The sequence below is a fragment of the Caloenas nicobarica genome, chromosome 11, assembly GCF_036013445.1.
Source record: "Caloenas nicobarica isolate bCalNic1 chromosome 11, bCalNic1.hap1, whole genome shotgun sequence".
In the NCBI taxonomy this organism is placed as follows: Eukaryota; Metazoa; Chordata; class Aves; order Columbiformes; family Columbidae; genus Caloenas; species Caloenas nicobarica.
The window spans coordinates 8,351,818-8,371,692 of record NC_088255.1 but is presented as its reverse complement, the minus strand read 5'-3'; the positions used below and the strand labels follow the sequence as shown (position 1 = coordinate 8,371,692).

General features: G+C 37.2%; 1 protein-coding gene across 2 annotated transcripts in view; it reads right to left on the bottom strand.

The window, feature by feature from the left end:
• Positions 1 to 3,294: 3,294 nt before the first annotated feature.
• CACNA1D (calcium voltage-gated channel subunit alpha1 D) overlaps positions 3,295 to 19,875 on the bottom strand; it is a 228,271-nt gene continuing 211,690 nt past the window's right edge. For both annotated transcript variants that reach the window (XM_065642847.1, XM_065642848.1), the window contains exons 42-49: positions 15,307 to 15,423; positions 13,429 to 13,796; positions 13,100 to 13,126; positions 12,019 to 12,168; positions 9,670 to 9,833; positions 5,788 to 5,909; positions 4,692 to 5,012; positions 3,295 to 3,588 (exon numbers count right to left, since the gene is read on the bottom strand). In XM_065642847.1, the coding sequence (XP_065498919.1) occupies positions 3,295 to 3,588; positions 4,692 to 5,012; positions 5,788 to 5,909; positions 9,670 to 9,833; positions 12,019 to 12,168; positions 13,100 to 13,126; positions 13,429 to 13,796; positions 15,307 to 15,423 (1,563 nt within the window). The remainder of the gene's footprint in view (positions 3,589 to 4,691; positions 5,013 to 5,787; positions 5,910 to 9,669; positions 9,834 to 12,018; positions 12,169 to 13,099; positions 13,127 to 13,428; positions 13,797 to 15,306; positions 15,424 to 19,875) is intronic.

Sequence of the window (19,875 nt, the reverse complement as noted above, 5' to 3'; positions counted from 1 at the left end):
TCCTTTCCAAGTGTCTGATTTCAATTAGTCTGCAATCAAATGAGGCAGCTATATAAACACTGGAAAACTGGAACGTGGGCTTGGAGCATGCATTTTCTATAAACATAGAAACTTATTTTGGGGAATAATAAAAGCATTTATGCATTTTTAAATTATAGTTAAAATTAAGAGTTATTGTAGAGAGAACACAAGCATATGTTACTATAGTATTATGATTTTTAGTCTCTATTCTTCTGTCATCCAAGCTCCAAAAAAGACAGTGTTCAAATATGAATATATTTTATATATTCACTTTGTCAGTGAATTCACTGTAAAAGACTTTCTTTACTAATGTTTTCTGTCGTTATATGCATTTATATACAAATCTGGAAACTCATGAAATATGCCTTAATTGTTGAGATGACTTTTAGTTTTTCTGTATTGAGTAATTACTATGATTTGCAATATTTTAAGGGTGCCAATTACCATGTAATTGTGCATATATTGATTACTTTTTTCCATATACTTCTGTAATAAAATGGAACAGGTATGCTATGGATCCATATATATATATGTTCTCCCATACACTGTTAACTATATAGAACATGGTTTGTAACTAAATCTCTATTATTTTTTTTTTTTTTGTAAGGACTGTTTTCTCATCAAATAGCATATCTGCCCTAAAGAGTCTCTCAGACTATTGAAAGCTATGGGCTAACCATACTACCAAGACAATACAGTGAAGTCAGCGTATTGTTTTCTGTCTCCTTGCATAAATGATTAACTAAAAAAATTGTTGTCCAGATCAACCTGCCAAATTTGATGTGCTAGCAGAAGTCCTTGCAGTTAAATAACCTGGTCTGAGATTTCTTCCTCCTTTTTTTTTTTTTTCCTCTAATGTTCAACTTCAGTTGCCTTAAAGAAGGTTTTCAGAAGCTGGTATACGTGGAACTTTGAAAACTACTCATTGTCATTTCACGGTGATACCAGATCCAGAAAGCTCCATGTTGGTCTCCAAGTTTGTTTCTGCGAGCTGGGAAGTGGAACAAAGCGACCACTGCTGGGTAACCTACCCAAGCGGTTCCTGGCAGACAGCATGAAAGAGTCGTTTTGAGGTTTTAGGGGATTTTAGTCAGATTTACCTACTTGTTTCCACAGATCTGTGTCTAAGGAATAGTCTCCTAGATAGCAGGGCAGGAACAGTACCCTTTTCCATACAAATACTCCAATCGCTTTGTTCAGTTAAGAGCAATCATTCCTAAGAGACTTGCCCACTAGGATAGTGTACATTGACGATTATATTCCACACTTTCCCTCCCATTCTTCAAACAGTGCAAACAGAATTTAACTTTTAGAGCTTTGTGGTGAAAAACTATTAGTAAAAGGAATCCCAAGTATAATAAAATTATTACACAGTTTTATTTTGAAGAACATTTTGCATTTTTTTTTTAATACAAAATGATGTAGGTCAAGAAATAATTTACAAACCTTTAAGTTCTTATCCTGGCATTTGAAATAAGAATGATTTCAGAGGAAGTCTGTAAGGTATTCATAGGAAACTGTCATTATGTACAAAATGTTTATTGACATGTTTTAAACATCACATTTGTAAAAATGTGAACTGGATTGCTATCAAGCATATGAACTACAGGTAAAACCTGATAAGATAACTTGTTACAACAAGTCATTGTTATCCAGTGCTAACAAAATAGACAGTAGCTTTCAGTATTTTTTTATTTCCCTCCAAGGTTGTATTAGCCTCAAAGTCATTTTAGGGTTTTACTGCATTGTGAACAATATCTAAGCCCTCTCTTGATTGCATAAAAATAAATCTTTGAAGTAGTACACATAGAACAAAAGAAAGGTAGAGGCAATAAAACAGTATACTTCTTATATAATCAAGGTTTTTGGTTCTGTGAAGAATCATTTTATCATATTTCTTTTCTTTCCAAGCACAGTAAGTAGTACAGAAGTAAAACATTTTCATTCACCTGTGAAATAATTTCTGCCCGAGATGTTTCCTATCGAAGTAGGGTGTGTAGGAAATACACTATGTCAAAACTAATTGTCTCATGACCAGTGATATCCTGGCATGAACTTGCCAATTTTTAAATTACTTTAATATTAATTTTTAGCATGGGATTAATACAAAAATAAAATTACAGCTTATTTGTCAATCAAAAAAGGTTAAAATAACTTTGAATCTTTTACTTGTCCAAGTATAAGACTGTAAATAGTCAACTGTGCATCCCTTATGCAGAGAGATTGATTTGACTCAATTATTAAAAAAAAAAAAAAAAAATCTGTTCTGTTGCCAAGTTCAAACTTGACACTCTATCCCAAAAAGAGATTTACACTGAGAGGTGGCTCTATTTAAATATTTATGCTATAGATCTATATATTCCAAGTAAAAATACTTATATCTAGAATTCTGTGGAGAGTTACAATAATTAGGGTCCATAAATATTGCTGCAGTTCAATTACGGTACAATAATTACAAAATATAGAACATCTCTTTACAAATACAAATCATTGTATATTACAATTCATTTACAATAATTTCTACTATATAACTTTTAGCAAACTATCTTATCTAGTTCTACTATAACCTGGTTGCAAGTGCATTAGTAAGAATGCAATTATTCCAGTATATTTTGCCCTTAATGTGATAGTCATAAAACAGACTATCTGAATGATATTTTCCTATGTAAACTGGTGTTACATATGACAGATTATTCTTTATATAACTTCTTTTTCCAATGGTCTCTAACAGGTAGAGCATGACAAACTGTATTTTAGAAGAGCATTAAGAAAAGAAATTGGGAGGCAAGTTTGAAAACAATGTTAGAATGGATATGCAGCGGGTCGCTGATATGCTGTTGAGTACTGAGGTAATGACATTATTGGTTGTCATCACTCATGTTGCTATTTCCCACACAATTTTGTGCTCGACTTATACAGACATTTTCATTGACAAAATCCTGCTCTACCATGAAGGACAGCAGCACAAGGCTGAAAGACAGGCAAGATATTACACCTCAGAATCCCACTATAGCCCTCAAAAAACTGATTGTCACAATCTGCCTGGTTTCAAAATAACCTTATTCCTACAGAGGAACCGAAGATTCTGTGGGAGGAGACTTGACGTACTGCAGCTCTGATCACATTTCAGCAACCTGGAGATAATCAATTTATTAGTTATGGCTTCCTTGAGATGTGACATCACTTGTACAAAACTTCACTCCAGCTAGTGCCTAGCATCTTTAAACTATGAGGCACTTTTTCTGTTATTAAAATAATTTTCCTTGTTAAATACTATAAGCTCGTAATGCATATCATTTCATCAGCTAAATCTTCTTCATATCGTCCCATTTCTGGTTCTTCATCACTGTAGCCAGGACCAAAATCTTGAAGTTCATAATCTTGTCTGCTTAAAATGGGAAACATATCCCCATTGGTCCCATTGCTAATATTTCCATTGAGAAGATTACTTGCTGCACTTTCCATCTCGTCAATAGTCATGTCACAAGCATCAGCAATCTCGTGTTTCGTAGCTGAAACAAATTTAGGGTCCTTTGCATACCTTCCTAGGCCTTCAGATATAAGTACCTGGCAGATGGAGAGGAGAGAATGAGCGAGACAGTGGAATTACAGAACAGACAGGACACAGAATCATAGAATCATTTTGGTTGGGAGAGACCCTCAAAATCACATCCAACCATTCAACCATAGCAACACTTCTCATTTGTGGAAAATACTAGAAAGCCCATGCTGAATCACTACAGCGACCCACAGTAGAACTGCCCATGCAAAGAACAATCAAATCAACAACCAAATGGCTCCAAAACACATTGTATCAGTTATGTGGTAACGTAACTGATAATGCAATACATCTGACTTTTCTCTTTAGAAATTTGGGAGTAGTCTTTGATAAACATCAATCATTAGGCTGATACACTAAAGACAACAGTTAATATAGTTAATGTATCACAGATGATGCAATTAAAATAGTTGTCTGAAACATAGAATTCTAGATATGTTCTCGGTACTTTAGAGTACATGGAAGAAAGATGCTGAAGTCCCGCTTGCAAATAAAATTTAATGAAATATATTGTTTAGCTCAAAGCAATGGAAAGGAAGTGATAGATGGAAGCAAGAACAGTAACTATGATTCAGAAAAGCTACATATTCTTTATCTTCAAATATTTTTAATATAACGGGGAATTCTTAACATTCTTTAGTAAACCTGCAAATCAACCCTTGTAGTTGCTATTCACTCTGCATTTAGTACATTGATTCATAGACCTCTTGTTCTTTTATTTAGATTACTGCAAAAATGGTGAGGTATTTCTATAGAAACAACAGAGAGAACATGCATATGTATAATCTCTTCCCTATCAGCCATTGTGGAAGGACACTTCGTAACAAACCCTCATCTAGAAAACTTAACTTTAATTTCAAAGCTCTTTGAAATCTCTCCCGTTCTCTGACACACTAATGCTAAGGTTTGGATTCCGTAGAAATCCTTTACTGCATGACAACTATGAATAAATTCCCCTGTCTTTACCTAAAACCAGTTTTGGGCTTTGAAACCGAAAATACTACATTTTCAGAGAGATAATGTGGACTGAATGGTATGTTTTTTAGAGCGAACAAAAAAACCTGAAGAGACAGACACTCTTGGCTACTTCAGAGGTTTCTGTAATACTTACCGCTTCTACCAAACTGTCTGCACTCCTCTGTTTGTCACTATGTTTATGCCTAAAGTCATTAGGTACAGTTAAATTGGCTGGTGTAAATGTTCGGTAGGAAATATCAGGGTCATCCGTGTACCACGAGCTCCTGTGTAAGGATGGCAGGCTACCATTCATATGCTCTGTAGATTCAGCCCTATCAACCTGGATTAGAGGTGTGTAATACGGGGTACGGTCCCTGTTAGGAGGGGTGGCAGGTGGGGTAGCCCAGGAACGCGTTGAACGACTTGGTGAATGTTTATGAGCTTTGCTGGAATCCAGACCTGCGACAGCCATGACCTGGTAAGGGGAAGAAATTGAGAAGTTAGTGATTTCACACACCTCAGTCATACTCATTTCTCATTTCAGCAGTTAGTTCAAACCAATTGTTCAGGCAGCAGTTATGCAAAGTTAACATTTTCTGATGTATAACAGTCATGTAAAGGAGGAACAGGACTGAAACTGACAAATCGACAGGATAAAATGGTATTTTTTCTGTTATTATTTGGATCACAAAATCTTGGTAGTAGCACTAATAAATAAAAGTAATTGCTAGATAATATATTAAACAAAGAAAGCAAAGTGCAGAAATATTCTTTCCGTCCTGTAGGGACAGGCTAGGAAGCTGTCAGCATTTTCCAATCACCCTGGATGGTGTCTCCAGGCAGTGGAAACTGCCATCTTCTCAGGGCCACGTCAGGGCTGGGGACTGAGTTTCCAAAGTGTGTGTTGTACTTGCAAATTCTCACAAATGGAGCTGAGTAGCTGCATAGGCAAAGATTAATAGACAGCTGCCACATTATGCAGTCCCTCTCAGAACTCCTTAAGGCATTCTGACTCTTTGTGGACACTTAAAGAGTCATAGGGGCAAACTACTCAATTTGCGTGTTTTGTAGGTCTGTGTTTGAGAAGCCTGGTGTCTAGCAACTACAAGGCTACACTTGGCCTAGAAGTTGTGCACAGGCAAACTACGTAATACACTAGTACTGCTTCAAACAACAGTGAAAGGCAGAAGGACAATACAGAACCTGGAAAGATGTAATTCATTATTAGTTAAATGAGATTTTATGTTTACCTGCTGTTGCATTAAGTGAAGTGGCAAAGCGGTGCGATGGTGGAAATTAGGAGAGAGCGGTATGTCATCTTGACTGCTTTGTCGGCGGAGGCATTCGAAGTTAAAGGAAGATCGTCTATTTGCTACAGGGAAACCATAATTCATCAGGAAAATAAAAAAACCTTTTTCTCAAAGTCTATTATTTCCAGAATTCCAATGTGAGTCAGCTATCCCACAAATACATGTCCCCCAGTAAGAAATAAGTTGTGCTAACAGAAGCAAGCGGCTGGTTATAAGATAAAGAAATAAATGCAGTCATAGATGGAAACCATAGGAGCAGCCTAACACAACAGAATTAGAAACAGCTGTTTCACAAAGCAAGCTTGTGTTATGCAGCAGACTGGTTCAGACACTTAACTTTGGAGTTTTGCTGTAAATTGCTGCAAATAGTTACAAAAATAGTTTCTTTCTTCCTCATGGTTTTAACCTTCTCATTCTAATGAACCAGACTTCCCAAAGGAAATACCAAATCCCTAGTTCCTTGGAAGCAACGTGCAATGTGAAAAAACATATTCAATTCAAAGTGGACTCATGTTGTCAATTCCTGATGTTTATTCTGTCATGACAATGATAAGCCATGGTCTCTACTGTTACTATTCATATAAATGCTAGAAAGGAAAAAATAGAAATCTAAACTGCATCAAGATATTGGTGAAAGCCTGGGGAACAACGGGAAGCAGTGCATGTGTATCATTCCTCTGTGTTAGCTTCAGCGGGAAGAAAATCTGGACGCTGAACATCAGCTGGAATCCAGGTATGTCCTCACAGATGTGAGCACCATAGTGGAAAACTGGAAAGAGCCTGACTGTACAAAGCAATGACAGAAAATTGTGCTCAATTGAAACTATTCTTGGTGTCTTTTTTCCTAACACAAAGGATTTTGTGAACAGAATTGAAGAGTTAAGTGCCATAGACTTAGGATTCCTCATAGTTTTCACCAGACAGTGCTGGATACTAACAGTCCTTACAGAGCCATTGGACTAAAGGAGGCACCTCCAAGAGGTGATTCAGTCCACCTAATGCAAACTTTGTGTCTCTTTCCATTGTCTCAATGGTAAATCTAAATACAGGAATGTAAGCCTTAGCTCCTGAACCTAACAAATGCTACACGTCCCAATACCAAAATGAATAAAAAGCGAACCAAAAACTCCCCTCATCTAAAACAAGACACTTCTTTGCAACCGTGTCTCCTCAGGAAAGAATCCAAAAGAACATCTTAATAATTTCTCAGTGCACTTCTAGAAGTTGCTTAAATACTGTGGTGATGAGTTGGGTATAAAAACCTCCAGAAAGCTTGGCACAGAGCTCAATTTACTAACTACAGTACTCAGCCAAGGCACTGTATGCTACATTAACTTGCACTGAATCCTGATGCTTCAAAAACTGTTTGGTACAATGTATTTTTTTTTTCTTTTTTCTTTCTTTATGTAAAACAACAAGGCTTCCTCCACAGGCCAAACAGCCCATACACTAGTTAGAGAAAAAAGGTTTGAGCTTCTTTTAAAATCTACTGAGATACCAACCCTCTAAAATTTCTCAGTGTTCCTGAACATTAAAAATATAAGTTCTGACTGTGCTCTTCTGCCATTATGCTGGTGTAAGTCAAAGGACTTCCTACATTAGCCTTACACAACTTACATCAGAACTCTTATCCTAGGGTGTATCAAATACCTCTTATCTAGTACATTTACCTAGTCTCTGGTACGTGAGAGAAAAAGTGTATGCTTCCTCTAAAGAAATGTCTGATTAATACTGTCACAAAAACTTTATCAGAAAAGTTAAACGAATCCCAAAGGCTGCAGTCAGAGGAAACCTTCAACCCTGCCCTCGCAACGCTTCCATGGGAAGACTCCAGAGGATTTTTAGAAGATGGTTGCTCTCCTGCAATGTATGGAATGGATAAACAAAGTATCCATCTAGTTCTTTGGCCCAAAATTCCTCTGCTATCAGAAAATCTTGTAGAAAGATGTACAGAAGTCTCCTTTTGCAGTCTCCTCTTTGTCTGATGCCTTTTCTTTCTGCCACTGGAAGAGAGCCAGCAGCTCTGTACGCTTCACTATCGGTCATCTGAGCTATTTACCCTCTACAGTGCAAGACTCATCTTTCTGCTTTTTTCCATCTGTAACCCTTAAAGTCACAAAGCCAAGTAGAAGCGAGCATTACTAGTCTTGTCATAAGGAGCTGAGTGCCAAAAGTGAGGATTCAGCACTGATGGTATTGCTGAAGAATCTTTTCTTTGTTATATAATAATGTATTTCGCTGCTGCCCTTTACTATGGCTTTCTGTAGCTTTAAACAGCCTGAAACTGTACTTCAGGCATTGCATAATGAGCCCATAACACTTTTATCTGAAACACTTATATTTTTAAAATCTATACCTGCATTTTCTTTAGGGTGCCTGAGACAGGAAAGGACCAAACCCCATTTCCCTACCCGCGGGGTCCTTACAGTCACACTTCCACAGATAAATGGACTGTGACTTTGGCTGCCAGCATCATCAGAATGAAAGACAACTCTGGTTTCACTAGAAAGCCAGTCCACCTTATAGCAGACAAAATGTGGAGACTCTTCTAGAAATGACCCTGCATTGTCGTGTCCAGATGGCACCGGTTACATGGCATCATCCAAAGACCCACGTAACAGCCCAGGCTGCACTGACCACTCTGTGTGTCACAGTACTTTAGGGACACCATGGGGTTGCACGGAGCTGAGTTTTGTTTCTTGTGCATCAACCCAGTGTCTTTATTTTAGCCTTAGAAAAAGGTTTATTTTACACCTCACAAACCCAAATGCTTCCTCTCTGTGAAGTGTCAGAGGTCAAAGACCAAAATCCAAGAGCTTTGAGTCTGTGCCTGGTTTCACCAGAGGATTATCACTGCTAATCTCTCAGTATGGCCTGGAACATATTAAAACAAAACTACAAAATAAGAGGCGTGAGAGCTTTTAGAAATGCAGATAAAGCAATACTGTGCTTGTGATAAGGGGAAACCGAGGGAAAGATCTAAGGAGGAGAATAAATGAAAATTGAAGAGACAGGTAAAAAAATAGTTGACAACACTAATGGAAACATTTTCTCCCTCAGAAGAAACAAAGAATATTAAGCATTATTCCTGAGATGGTGGAATAAAGTACCAATATGAGTCTGAAATAAGATGCTGAGCCCAGGATGACACTTTCATTTTTCACAGGGACTTGAGAAACTCATGTTAAAAAGCTAAAGCACTTCAAAAGTAAGGAAAAAAACCCCAAACCAAAGCACCACTAAGCTCCCTCTTGGCTCTCTTTTTTTTCTGAAAATTATACTACTTCAGTCTCTAGTGTTTGATAAAACAGCCAGAGGTGAAGGTGCAAATGGAACTGATCACAATGTCATTCAGCAGCAGGAGCGACAAGAGACGGGGCAGCGCCAGCAGCTGAGTCAGTGCCGAGAGCTGGGCAGCGACTCAGCGCAGCGCCGCACAGCTGGGCTGGGAACGACGGCCACGCGGACTGGAACTCCTGAGCAAAGTTGCAAAGCAACCCACTGCTGCATTCTACCTTGCTCTTTCTTCATTCATCAAATGAAATTAAAACTGGCAATTAAATTTGTTATTTTTATATTATTGGGTGAGTGAGGCAAGAGATATTAGACAGACTGACTTGTAAGCTCAGATCCATAGGTTCTCTGAGCAGTCACTCAGGATGGATAGATATTTCTGCCATACACAATAATCCACTAGCAACATTAACCAAGAAACGTCACGTTCAAAATCCAAGCTAATAAGAAGCCTTTTAAAACCGGAACGTATCTGAACACATTTCAATAATTCTGGATTCGCAAACAAATTGTTCTTAATGTACTTACGTGTTGGTGTTGGAGGTAGCAGCCGTCTCCTAGGAGATCTTTTTGTATCATAACACATCTGTGAATCATCTTCCTCAAAAAAACCATGTGGGTGATGGTAACCTTTTGGTCTCTCAAAATCTGAGTCATGGCAGTGGTATCTACAGTGGTAATCATATACATGCCTGCATTTAAGATACAATAAAGAAAACATTTCAGTGAGTTTCTGTAAATTGATCTATTAGATTTCTTCTCACAGATTTTCAAATCTGCTCTTTCTCCAGCAAGATACCCAAACATTACATGATATAGTTACACGACTCAATTTTAAAATCCAGTTTCTCTATGCAAACTGATTTTGAGATAGCAAGCATACACTTTGTACTAGTATAGTTACATAGCAAGTTCTCTGGTGAAATTTGTATCAAATTATATTTTTAATGAAGTTATTCTTACCAGTACAGGCTAAAATGTAGGACCCCAGCTGTGCATTGCTTAAAAAAACCCACCAAAACCCTCTGTTCTACTCCTGCCATGCTCTCTTGTGAACCTTGGGTACAGAAACTCAGAGAATGGAATTAAGGCTTTTACGTTCTGGGCACTTCTTTTGTTGAACATTGGATCTTGTTATTTCACTGTAATTATCATATTAAAAATATAATGACCTGAGAATTCTGCAAAACTTAGCTTTCATGCAAATCTCGCCTTTTATGCAAACCAACAAGATGCAGATTAGGGTGCCAATCTTGCCAGAATTCAGATGTCAGAGAAAGACAGTATAGGACGAGGAGAAGGAGGAGAATTAAGCATGTCTGACACTTGTGCATATGCACTTACGGATCTACGATAAAATGGCAATAAATTCCTCTGCTTCTGGGCTGGACTTCAAAAAAAAAATATTGACAGATGTGGAAGATATTTTTGAGAAATTAATTTATTCAGCGGAAGGGAAACACAGCTTTTGTAAGGACACAGTCTACTTACGATCTTGTAAATGCATATGTCTTTCTACGTCATGATGAGAAGGTGAATATTATGGAATTTTTTAAAATTATGATATATTTGGGGAAAAGGTGCATTTTTTTTTTTAATAGGAAGCCTTTCAGTATCATCAAACATAGATTCTGTTCCATGACAGGTTGATACTCAGAAAACACTGGAACAATCTTAAAGACTAAATCAGGAAGATCAGGACTTCCTCCCAGAACAGCATCCAGTCATGGCCTGAACAACTGGAAACTTGTTATTTATGTACAGGAATGGTCCCGATGCAAAGTTAGGACCAGCCATATTGCTGAAGCCATTGGCACGGTGCGCAAATCCAATTGATTTGGTAATGCTGTACCTCAAGCTAGCTTGGGAGCCACTGTTCTAGAGTTAGAAAAACCCACCTCTGTCCATTTCTGAAGAAAATTTGTGAAATAAAGTTGCAGAGAAAACTTTAAATTTACCAAAATTAAATCAATGCCTTTTCTTCTCAAATCTGAAATTAAGATTTGAGTGCCGAGATCGTGGGGTCAGGCAAGAGTTGTTAAAAAACGCTACTGGGACTTGGAAAATCCCTACTGAACAGAAATACTATAATTAACTAGGATACTATGCCAAGTTTTGGCCAGAGAAAACAGAAATGAGTTATAAAAATGAGAGGAACCAGGTTACAAAACCAGAACCCTCCAGATAGAGCAAGGAGCCTCAGATTGATACAAATTTGGACATTATGCAGTAATACAAATTTGCTAGAAATGCTAGCTGGTGACTAAAATTCAGTTGGCAGCAGTTCCATAAAACTTATAAGTAACACTTAAAAAACATCCATTCCAAACATATAAAGGCCAGGGCAACTATGAAAGTATTGAGTGTTTGTACTAAGGAGATAAAAAATGGTGCCAATAGGACGATTATTAACAAAGAGGTATAAATGAGAATTTTCAAAAGGAAGTCTTTATTTGTCCAGCTAGTACTACTTTATGATCTCAGTCCATAGTTCACCAGTTTCACCTTTCTAAGTTAAATTAAAAGAAGAAAACAATTTCTAAAAATTCCTCTGAGCCTGATCCTTCTTTCACTGTACTTGAAATTTTATTTATAAATGAAACGCTTTTTTGGTTATGCACTTTCCAGTTTATACTGAGTTCAAAGGAACTTTGTGCTTTCCTTTGAATTTAGTACAGAGGTTTTGCTGGAGTCAGCACCTGATGACAAATACAAAAGCTCTTTGGTACACACACTATTCCTATTCACCATTTCACTTGCCAGCAGTTGTGGAGTATTAACTTGCTTAATTTTCAGTATAAGTGTGCTTAGTGAAGCCTTTACAGATATGTACCTAATTTATTGAAAGATTTCTCCCAGTTTAGCAAATATCCTCACCTGCTTCCTGACAACATACTGTCTTCCTCATAATATTCTTCTCCACTAAAATAGTCCTGTTCTCCCAAATAATGATCATCATTGCAATAGTCTTGAACTTCACGTTCTTCACGGCAAATAGTAGGTCGACGCACATCACCAGAGTCAGATCTGTAAGTAGTAAACACTTATATTTTTTAATATTTTATTTTTATAAATTATCTATTGTGTATTTTATACACAGTTCTTTTAATGTGCTTCCAGGGAAAGACAAAAAAAAAAAAGACAAGCATTAACAGCTCTTCTGTCACCTGAATACAGTGTAATAGTAAATTGCGTATGACTGCAGTTCAGAACATGACTATTTTATCTGTTTCTTAAAGATGACCTCCCTTTATTTCCTTCTGCTACAAATAGGAAAATGATTAATATGGGGAAGCTCAATGAGGTCAAATACATTTAAGACATTTTTACAAAATATTAACTCAGAGTACTTTGAAGAAACATAGCCTCTCTCAAATGTCTGAAGTTTGCCAAATAGCCAAAATATGAAGGAGCACTCACTGAGGTATTCGTAGAAAAACCTGAAACAAGTATGCACATCTAGACACTAACAACTACCACTGAATGCACATTTAGCAATGCACTTCAAATACTGCAATATATCCTATTTTTAAAAGTTGTCTTAGAAAATATTCAGACAGAAGACCAGGAAAGATTTTGGGTCCCCTATAAGTGGAACAGTACATATTAATATTTATCAAAGCTAAAGTGTTTTTCCAGTCTTTGCAAGCCAATTTTAAACTAGGGCTACCATCAGGTATGTATGATCCTTTGTCTGTTGGAAACTGCACAAGCCTGCCTGGACTTTTAAAAGGGCTTAAATAATTCTGAAATTTAACACAAGTTTATCCTTTTAGAAAAGGCAGTGGAAAATTTGACTTAGAAATCATCACTTAGGTTATTAAACATACGCATTGTCATACAGTTACTTTTGAAAATCGTACTGTACAACAAAGGAAAAGGAGAAAAAGGAAAAGGAGAAAAAAAACCCCAAATCACTACTTTGTTCTTTTCAGTTACGCCAACAATATCAACTCACCTAATATATGTTTCATAGTAGCGGGTTCTACCAGGTAAGCCATGAAAATAAGGAGAAAGGTATTTTAAAATCAGGTAGTTTAGAGAAATTCATTGGTGATTACAATGTCTGTGCTGTGACTAGTAATTTCGCTTTAAAGAAAACTACTACTTTCAAACCTTATTAAAGTTATTTACATTTCCCATGCATGAGAGCTATATTTTAAGTATGTTTCATACATCAGAAATGAAGCTAAATATACAAATCAGTTTTATGTAGCATAAGTTTTCTTATACTGCATTTGTAATATAAAAATTTATTTAAAAGCAAATACATATTTGTAAGTTTACCTCCTACTGCTTGGCCTTCTACGCTTCTCACGATCCGTTCTGGAGTAAGAATGGTAACCGTTTTCAGATCTATGCTCACGATTTCCAAAATTCGTGTGTTTTCCATGAGCAACTTTGGACACGTTTGCATTATTGAGATTGGCATTTGTGGAGTTTGGAACGTGCTTTCCTACTGAGTTGTGATTATGGTGATTGTGGTATACTGAATTTCCTGCCTGAGGATACATATTTTTCTCAGTATCACTTGCAGATGGAATTGAAGGCCGATGAACATGTAAGGGACGGTGTGTGGTGTTGATCTGTTGAAATGAATCTCGTCTGTCACGGCTAATATGGTTAATGTGGTTGCCAAAGAGGGCACCATTCCTCTGTTTTAAGGGAAGAGAAAAAAAATTACATCAGATACCTTAACAGAACATATTTTGACAGTGATAACTTAATTTTCTCTCCTACATGCAATCCAAAGTAGCAATTCAAATAATCTGTGATTGTTCTAATTTTACAATGCTTCAGATGGGATCTCCTGAAGCAATAGAGATGTGACAGTGACAATATTTGTATTTCAGAGACAAATCAACATTATGCTGTGATCATTATTCTTTTTCCATACAACTGAATGTGACATCCAGCTTTCTCCATATTTTATTATGCAGGAGAAACTTAGATTCCCATACATGAACATGCACCAGCTTCCTCAGAAAGGGATGTGTCTGCTTGATCATTGGGAACCCTTGGGTGGAATTCTCTCCTATTCTCCCAGAGCATCGGTTTGCAACAGGTGTCACTCAGAGAGGATGGAGTGCCATGCAACAGCTCGCAAGCATGTCTCAGGTAGGTAACATTAACCTTCAGTGCTCCCATTCTTCCTTCTTGCAGAGGTACAAGAAAGAGCAGTAACTTTTTACCGGCCCTGAAGAGTGTAATGGATGGTGAAAGAGAAAATGAAGTGCCAGGTTATGACTATGACATGCAGCTGTCTTTTACACCTGACCCAGGTCATGTAGCCTCCCTGTCTAGGCAGGTGTGGGCCTTGGATGACAGCAGTCTGTCCTGAAGCTCAGTCTAGGGAAGACAGGAGGTAATGATGGTTGGCAGAGAAATGCATCTACTGATGGCAGCCGCAGCACTGTCTCCAGTGCCACATCCTATTTTTTTGCAAAGGACAATAGCAAGCTATGGGGCTTCTGACATAATTACCGCAGAAGCATGCTTTTACATTTGCTTCTTCTGAAATGCTTGTGAAAAATTACATTTTCTTGCTGGCTGACAAATGGTTTGCAGATCACTTCTGATTATAATACGAACTTTACTTGTTCACCATTAGACTGAATATCTCTAGTGTAAAAGAGGAACACTAAACTTTTTTTTCTCTCTGGTTCTTATTGATATCCCTTACAGGAAACTGGAAATGGCATTTATATTTAGGTGACTTCTGTGCAATTTCAGGCATTCTTTTTAAAATACGCAGCTCTGTGTCTGTTGTGCTTTGGCTGCAGAGAATCACATTCTCTTCTTCCTATCTGCCACTGCAGAAGTTAAGACTCTTCCAGTTTAACCTTGCTATTATCAAAATTTGAGATGGGAAGGTTCATACTTTTTCTTAGGATTTGCTTAAGAAAAAAATAAGAATTACTGAGATAGAATTAGGGGCAGGAGAATCACCTTGCAGGAACTGCTTCCTAAATTTACGAAGAGATGCAAGTGTCCCAGTAATACAATTTTTTAATAGACACATATAAAATAGACTTATTTATAAAATATTTATATTGCTCTGGTTTGAGGGGATTTATTATTCTTCTTCCATATTCAGGGATAAGTTAATTTTTTAATCTCGTATTACATGATAAAACAATTCACGTAGCTGTGTTCTGACATTACTTTATAAACATCTTCCTCCTCCTCTGGATTGTTTTCCTCTGGTTCATCATCTTGCAAGTCACAGGATATAGCTCGGCGTATTTCAGGGCCAATATCATGAAGTGTCCTTAGTCCTGCCTAAATCAATGACAATATCAAAATACATTAGGAATGCAAATTCTTTTTGGTTCTTTGATTACAGGTGTGTAAATTTATTTTAAAGGACAGTTAACAAATTTTTGTATCCTGACACCTATGGAGGATGCATCCTACTAAGCATTTTTTAGCTGTTTTTAATAAAAGGCTTATATTTCAGTACAACCCTGCTGAGGTGATCATGTCTGTATTATGACAGTGTAGATCCTGACTGTGGAGCCCTATGGAAATAAAATTCATCTTATAATAAAGTATAAGTAATCAGCAAGAATTATAATAAAACGCATTTCAATGAGATGTGTATTTAATGTTCAGAACATGTTTGCAGCCTGTGTCCACAAAGGAAACACAAGGAGATCTTTGTTATAGCAACAGCAGTTTTAGCAGAGCTCAGATGGAAAAGAAAGCAGTGAAATAATTCCAGCTCATCTGCACTGCACTGTGATATGCCGATATTTGATTTAAAGCTTTAGTTTAGGACCAAAAACCATCTAGCTACAGGAGCACAGACGTCAGCGTATATCAGTTCATATTTCTCTCAAGCCTGCTTCTGCAGCAACATGTAGGAAAAGGGATAATGCTGAAACTGCCAAGGACAGACCCGCACATCAGAGAGGAAACAGAGATCATACTCAGGGCCAAGAATTCCATGCTTTTGTATAGGCCTTACTTCAAAAAGGAGATATTTTTTCCTGTTTTAACCGTCTGTCATGATCTGAAGCAAAAAACACAATCGTAGTCTTGCCAACTCTTTTTTAAATCTTAGGTTCACAAGAAATCAAAGATTTCTTTCTTTAGCCCTTTACTAACACTACACTCACGCTACTCATAAGCATGCACAGCACTTGGCTCAATCCTTGACTATGGTCTAAAAGCCTGATTTATTATTTTTCTGCATTTTTTGATGTAGATGAGGGCTGTCCCAGCCCATCAGAGCCATAACTCCATGGCATGATGTTGTGTGTTTCTTGCCCTGGGGTGGCATGCATTTTGTGTGTTTCACACCTCCAGAAGAAGCTGAAGGACCTTGGAGGGCACCAAACACGGTTTGGTCCCACTCATGATGCCTATCACACACATCCCCTGGAGCACACCACAGCATCGCAGTCAGGTTTCAGCTCAAAATAGAAATAGTTGGTTTGCTGGGGAGCAAAATGGAATTTATGCAATGTGGGAAATCAGAACCTAGAAAGAGATGAAACAAAAAGCTTTGTACCTAATGGGGTAGATTTACACTAGGCTCCTTTTCAGGTTTCATTCATACCACTATTTTACTTCCTGAAAACGGTGCCTGACTAATCATATTAGCTGCATGTATTTGGCAATTATAGTTTCTTCCTCAGGGATGAACTTTGAGAGTTATGCTATAATTGAACAAGGCTCTAAAAATCCTTTACTAGTGAGTTAATATACAATATACATTTAATGAGTACGTTGTGCTTTCTCCCACTTTTTATGCTAATTGCCTAGTCAAGACTTTAGCAAGGTTGCTAAAGTCATCATTTTGTAAGGTGCTAATGGGAAGTAAAATTAACCCTTTAAGGTACAGATTTTGAGAAGAACAAAGGCTTCTATTTATTTAGCAGAGACAAAGGCAATAGTTTTTTAGCAGAGGATTACTATTCTATTTTGGTTCTTCAGTCATTAGTCAGAATAGTCACTTGCATTTCACACTCACTACCTGCTTATTTAATTGCAAAGAAAACAAAAAAGGAAAAACCCCGAAGCTACGCTGACACTTTAACATAAAAATAAACTGAGGTCAATATGAACAGAATACAATGCAAGAACTACTGAAATAAGAAAACAGGCATGCAGAAAAATAGCTGAATTGACCTACGCTATAGCAGTGAACATAAGAGACATAGTAGTCAAGCCGTGATTCCCCAGTGTTGTACATCTTCTCAGAGCCTGTCTCCTAACATCGAAGCCGAGAGCTGCTCTACAACTACACAAAAGCCCCGTGCTCTGTCAAACCCAGACTCCCTTCAAGCTAAGCCCTTCTGTGAACACAACACTCTCAGACAGCAGTGTTATAAATTATAACCCTGGCAAAAACTACTGTCTGCCAAATTGTGACAAAGTCCCACAAATACATGCCTAAAAGCTGAGAAAAACCACGTTTGGCAGCAGCATATTCAATAGTAATTTCATTTTGATTGCATTTCCAACCGACTTCTGGTTTACTTCTTTGTGAATTCCTCCTTTTTTACTCAAGAGAAAGCAGGTAGCTTTTATCATCTCATCTCTCTTCAGTAATACTCATTTTTGTGTAACAGACCTCTTGCAATGACAACCTCAACAGCAGAAGACTAAAACCTGGATCACCATGTATAAAGTATAAGTTAAACTAAACAGATCAGCTTTATTCACTGACAGCCAGTATAGAAACCACAGGTTCTAGAAGCAACATTTGCCTGCAGAATTAAAATATTCCTCAGTTTATCTGCTCTAACAGAACTACCTACAACAACGGTATGAATTCTGACATTAAAATGACTACTCCCATGTACTGCTTCATTTTACCTGGTATAATCTAGAAGTATTATAAGAACTATTTTTATGACAGGAGAGCACTGTAGAGTGAGACAAGTTCTCAGGCTGAGCTCTTACTGATAAGACAATCCTTTGTTAGATCAGTCAGCTACCACCGGAGTGGGGCTGATGTGAAAAGGCAGGAATTGGTACTTATATGTCAGTAGTGAAATCCCTCCACTGAAGCACATTTAATGTCTTCTCTGAAGATCGTAGAAGTAGCATGGATTGACAAAACATTTCACTTTACCTTCAAGCACTTCTGAACCAAATCAAGTATCTCTTAAATAAAAGAACACACACAAAAATCAAACGAACCTTCCCCACATCTCTCCATTGGTTTACAGAGAAGACGGGTTTTCCTTCTTTTCCCTACAGAAGGTTGCCCATTTTCATCTACCCAGCAAGAACCCGAGAGACATCATAATGCATAAGAGGGCAAGGAGCATACATTGTCCTCCATCTGTGAAGTCTGAAAAACTACTACATTCAAATATGAGATTATTTTGTCTCTCAGAAAAGAAGCATGACATTTCAAAAACAGAGCCTTGATAGCGATTTGTCTCCATTTGCCGGAGGTGTGCTTGTTTCTTTTCACTACAACTGTTGACGTTCTTAGGAGGCAATTATTTCCCTAAATATTAATAGAACTTTATATGACCTTTTGTTGTTATAAGATATAATGACTCAAGACTAGTCACATTCCTGAAACATCATGCTATAATGACTTTCAAAAAAAAGGTCAAATTTGAGTGTTATACAGAACTACTTCCTCCCAGTTTTAAGCATTCCTTCTCAGAGCTGCAGAGGAAAGGAAATCACAGCTAAATCCCCTTTACTTTCCCCAAACTGAACAAGTAGACACTAAAGATTGATATAAGAACTTCCATAACATTTCCTTCGGTTGGTAAAGATGACCGCGAGGGTCATGCTCTTTCTGGTTTCCCTTATATACTACTTTCTTATGGCAGATTCTTAGTTCCTGAAGATTTTCACATGGCCACAGAATTCTCACCTTTCCTTATAGGAAGCTTCAGGACTATTTTATGGCATCTCAGCAGAAAAAAACACTTCTAAATTTTTTCCCTAAGTAGAAATGCAAATAATAAAATTTGATTTATTTCCTATTTTTTGTGGACCAAAATACAAGTCACAGCATTTCAAGAAACAAGGGGCCAGTTCTGCCACCATATATCCATCTCGGCTCACCAGACTGAAAACCTGCCTGGTTCACAAGGCTGTTAAATCAGTTAGGTGGATCACATGTCTAAGAAAATGTGTTTAATAATCCCAGTATATTGCAGAACACAAAGTTGTTCAGTTCTGTTCATCTCTAACTATCCGATACAGAGTATTATCATTATCTGTATACCAATGTCTTTGCCTAATGTGACTGTAACTGAAAAAAATACTTTTTTCTCTCACATGGGTATTAATATTTATGTCCATTTACCCTGTACCTTTTAGCATATTTTGTTTTTGTCAAAGACAGTAGAAGATGAAAAGGTCTAATGAACAGATAAAACACGCAAGAGATATTTAGGCACCTGTTCTATAGGGATAACATTAATCAAAACTGCATCACTGAATTATTCATGCTGTTCTGCAAGAGAACATCTGTTGTTTCTACTCAGGTTTTTCTATTTTGTTGTTTTTTCTTGGAAGTAGAGGAAGAAAAGAGATTAATGCTACTGTTTGATTGCCTCTAATTCTGTCCTTGAGATTTCACTAGAAGTTTGCAAAATAAGTTATTTCTTATTCAGATATTTTGATGCCTTCCCTTGCTTAATTTTTTCCTTGTAGGCATAAGAAAGATGAGACGTGTCAGTCTAATGGTTAGTTACCAAACCAGTGACACATTATGCACTGAACAACATAATTACATAATAAACTCAAGTA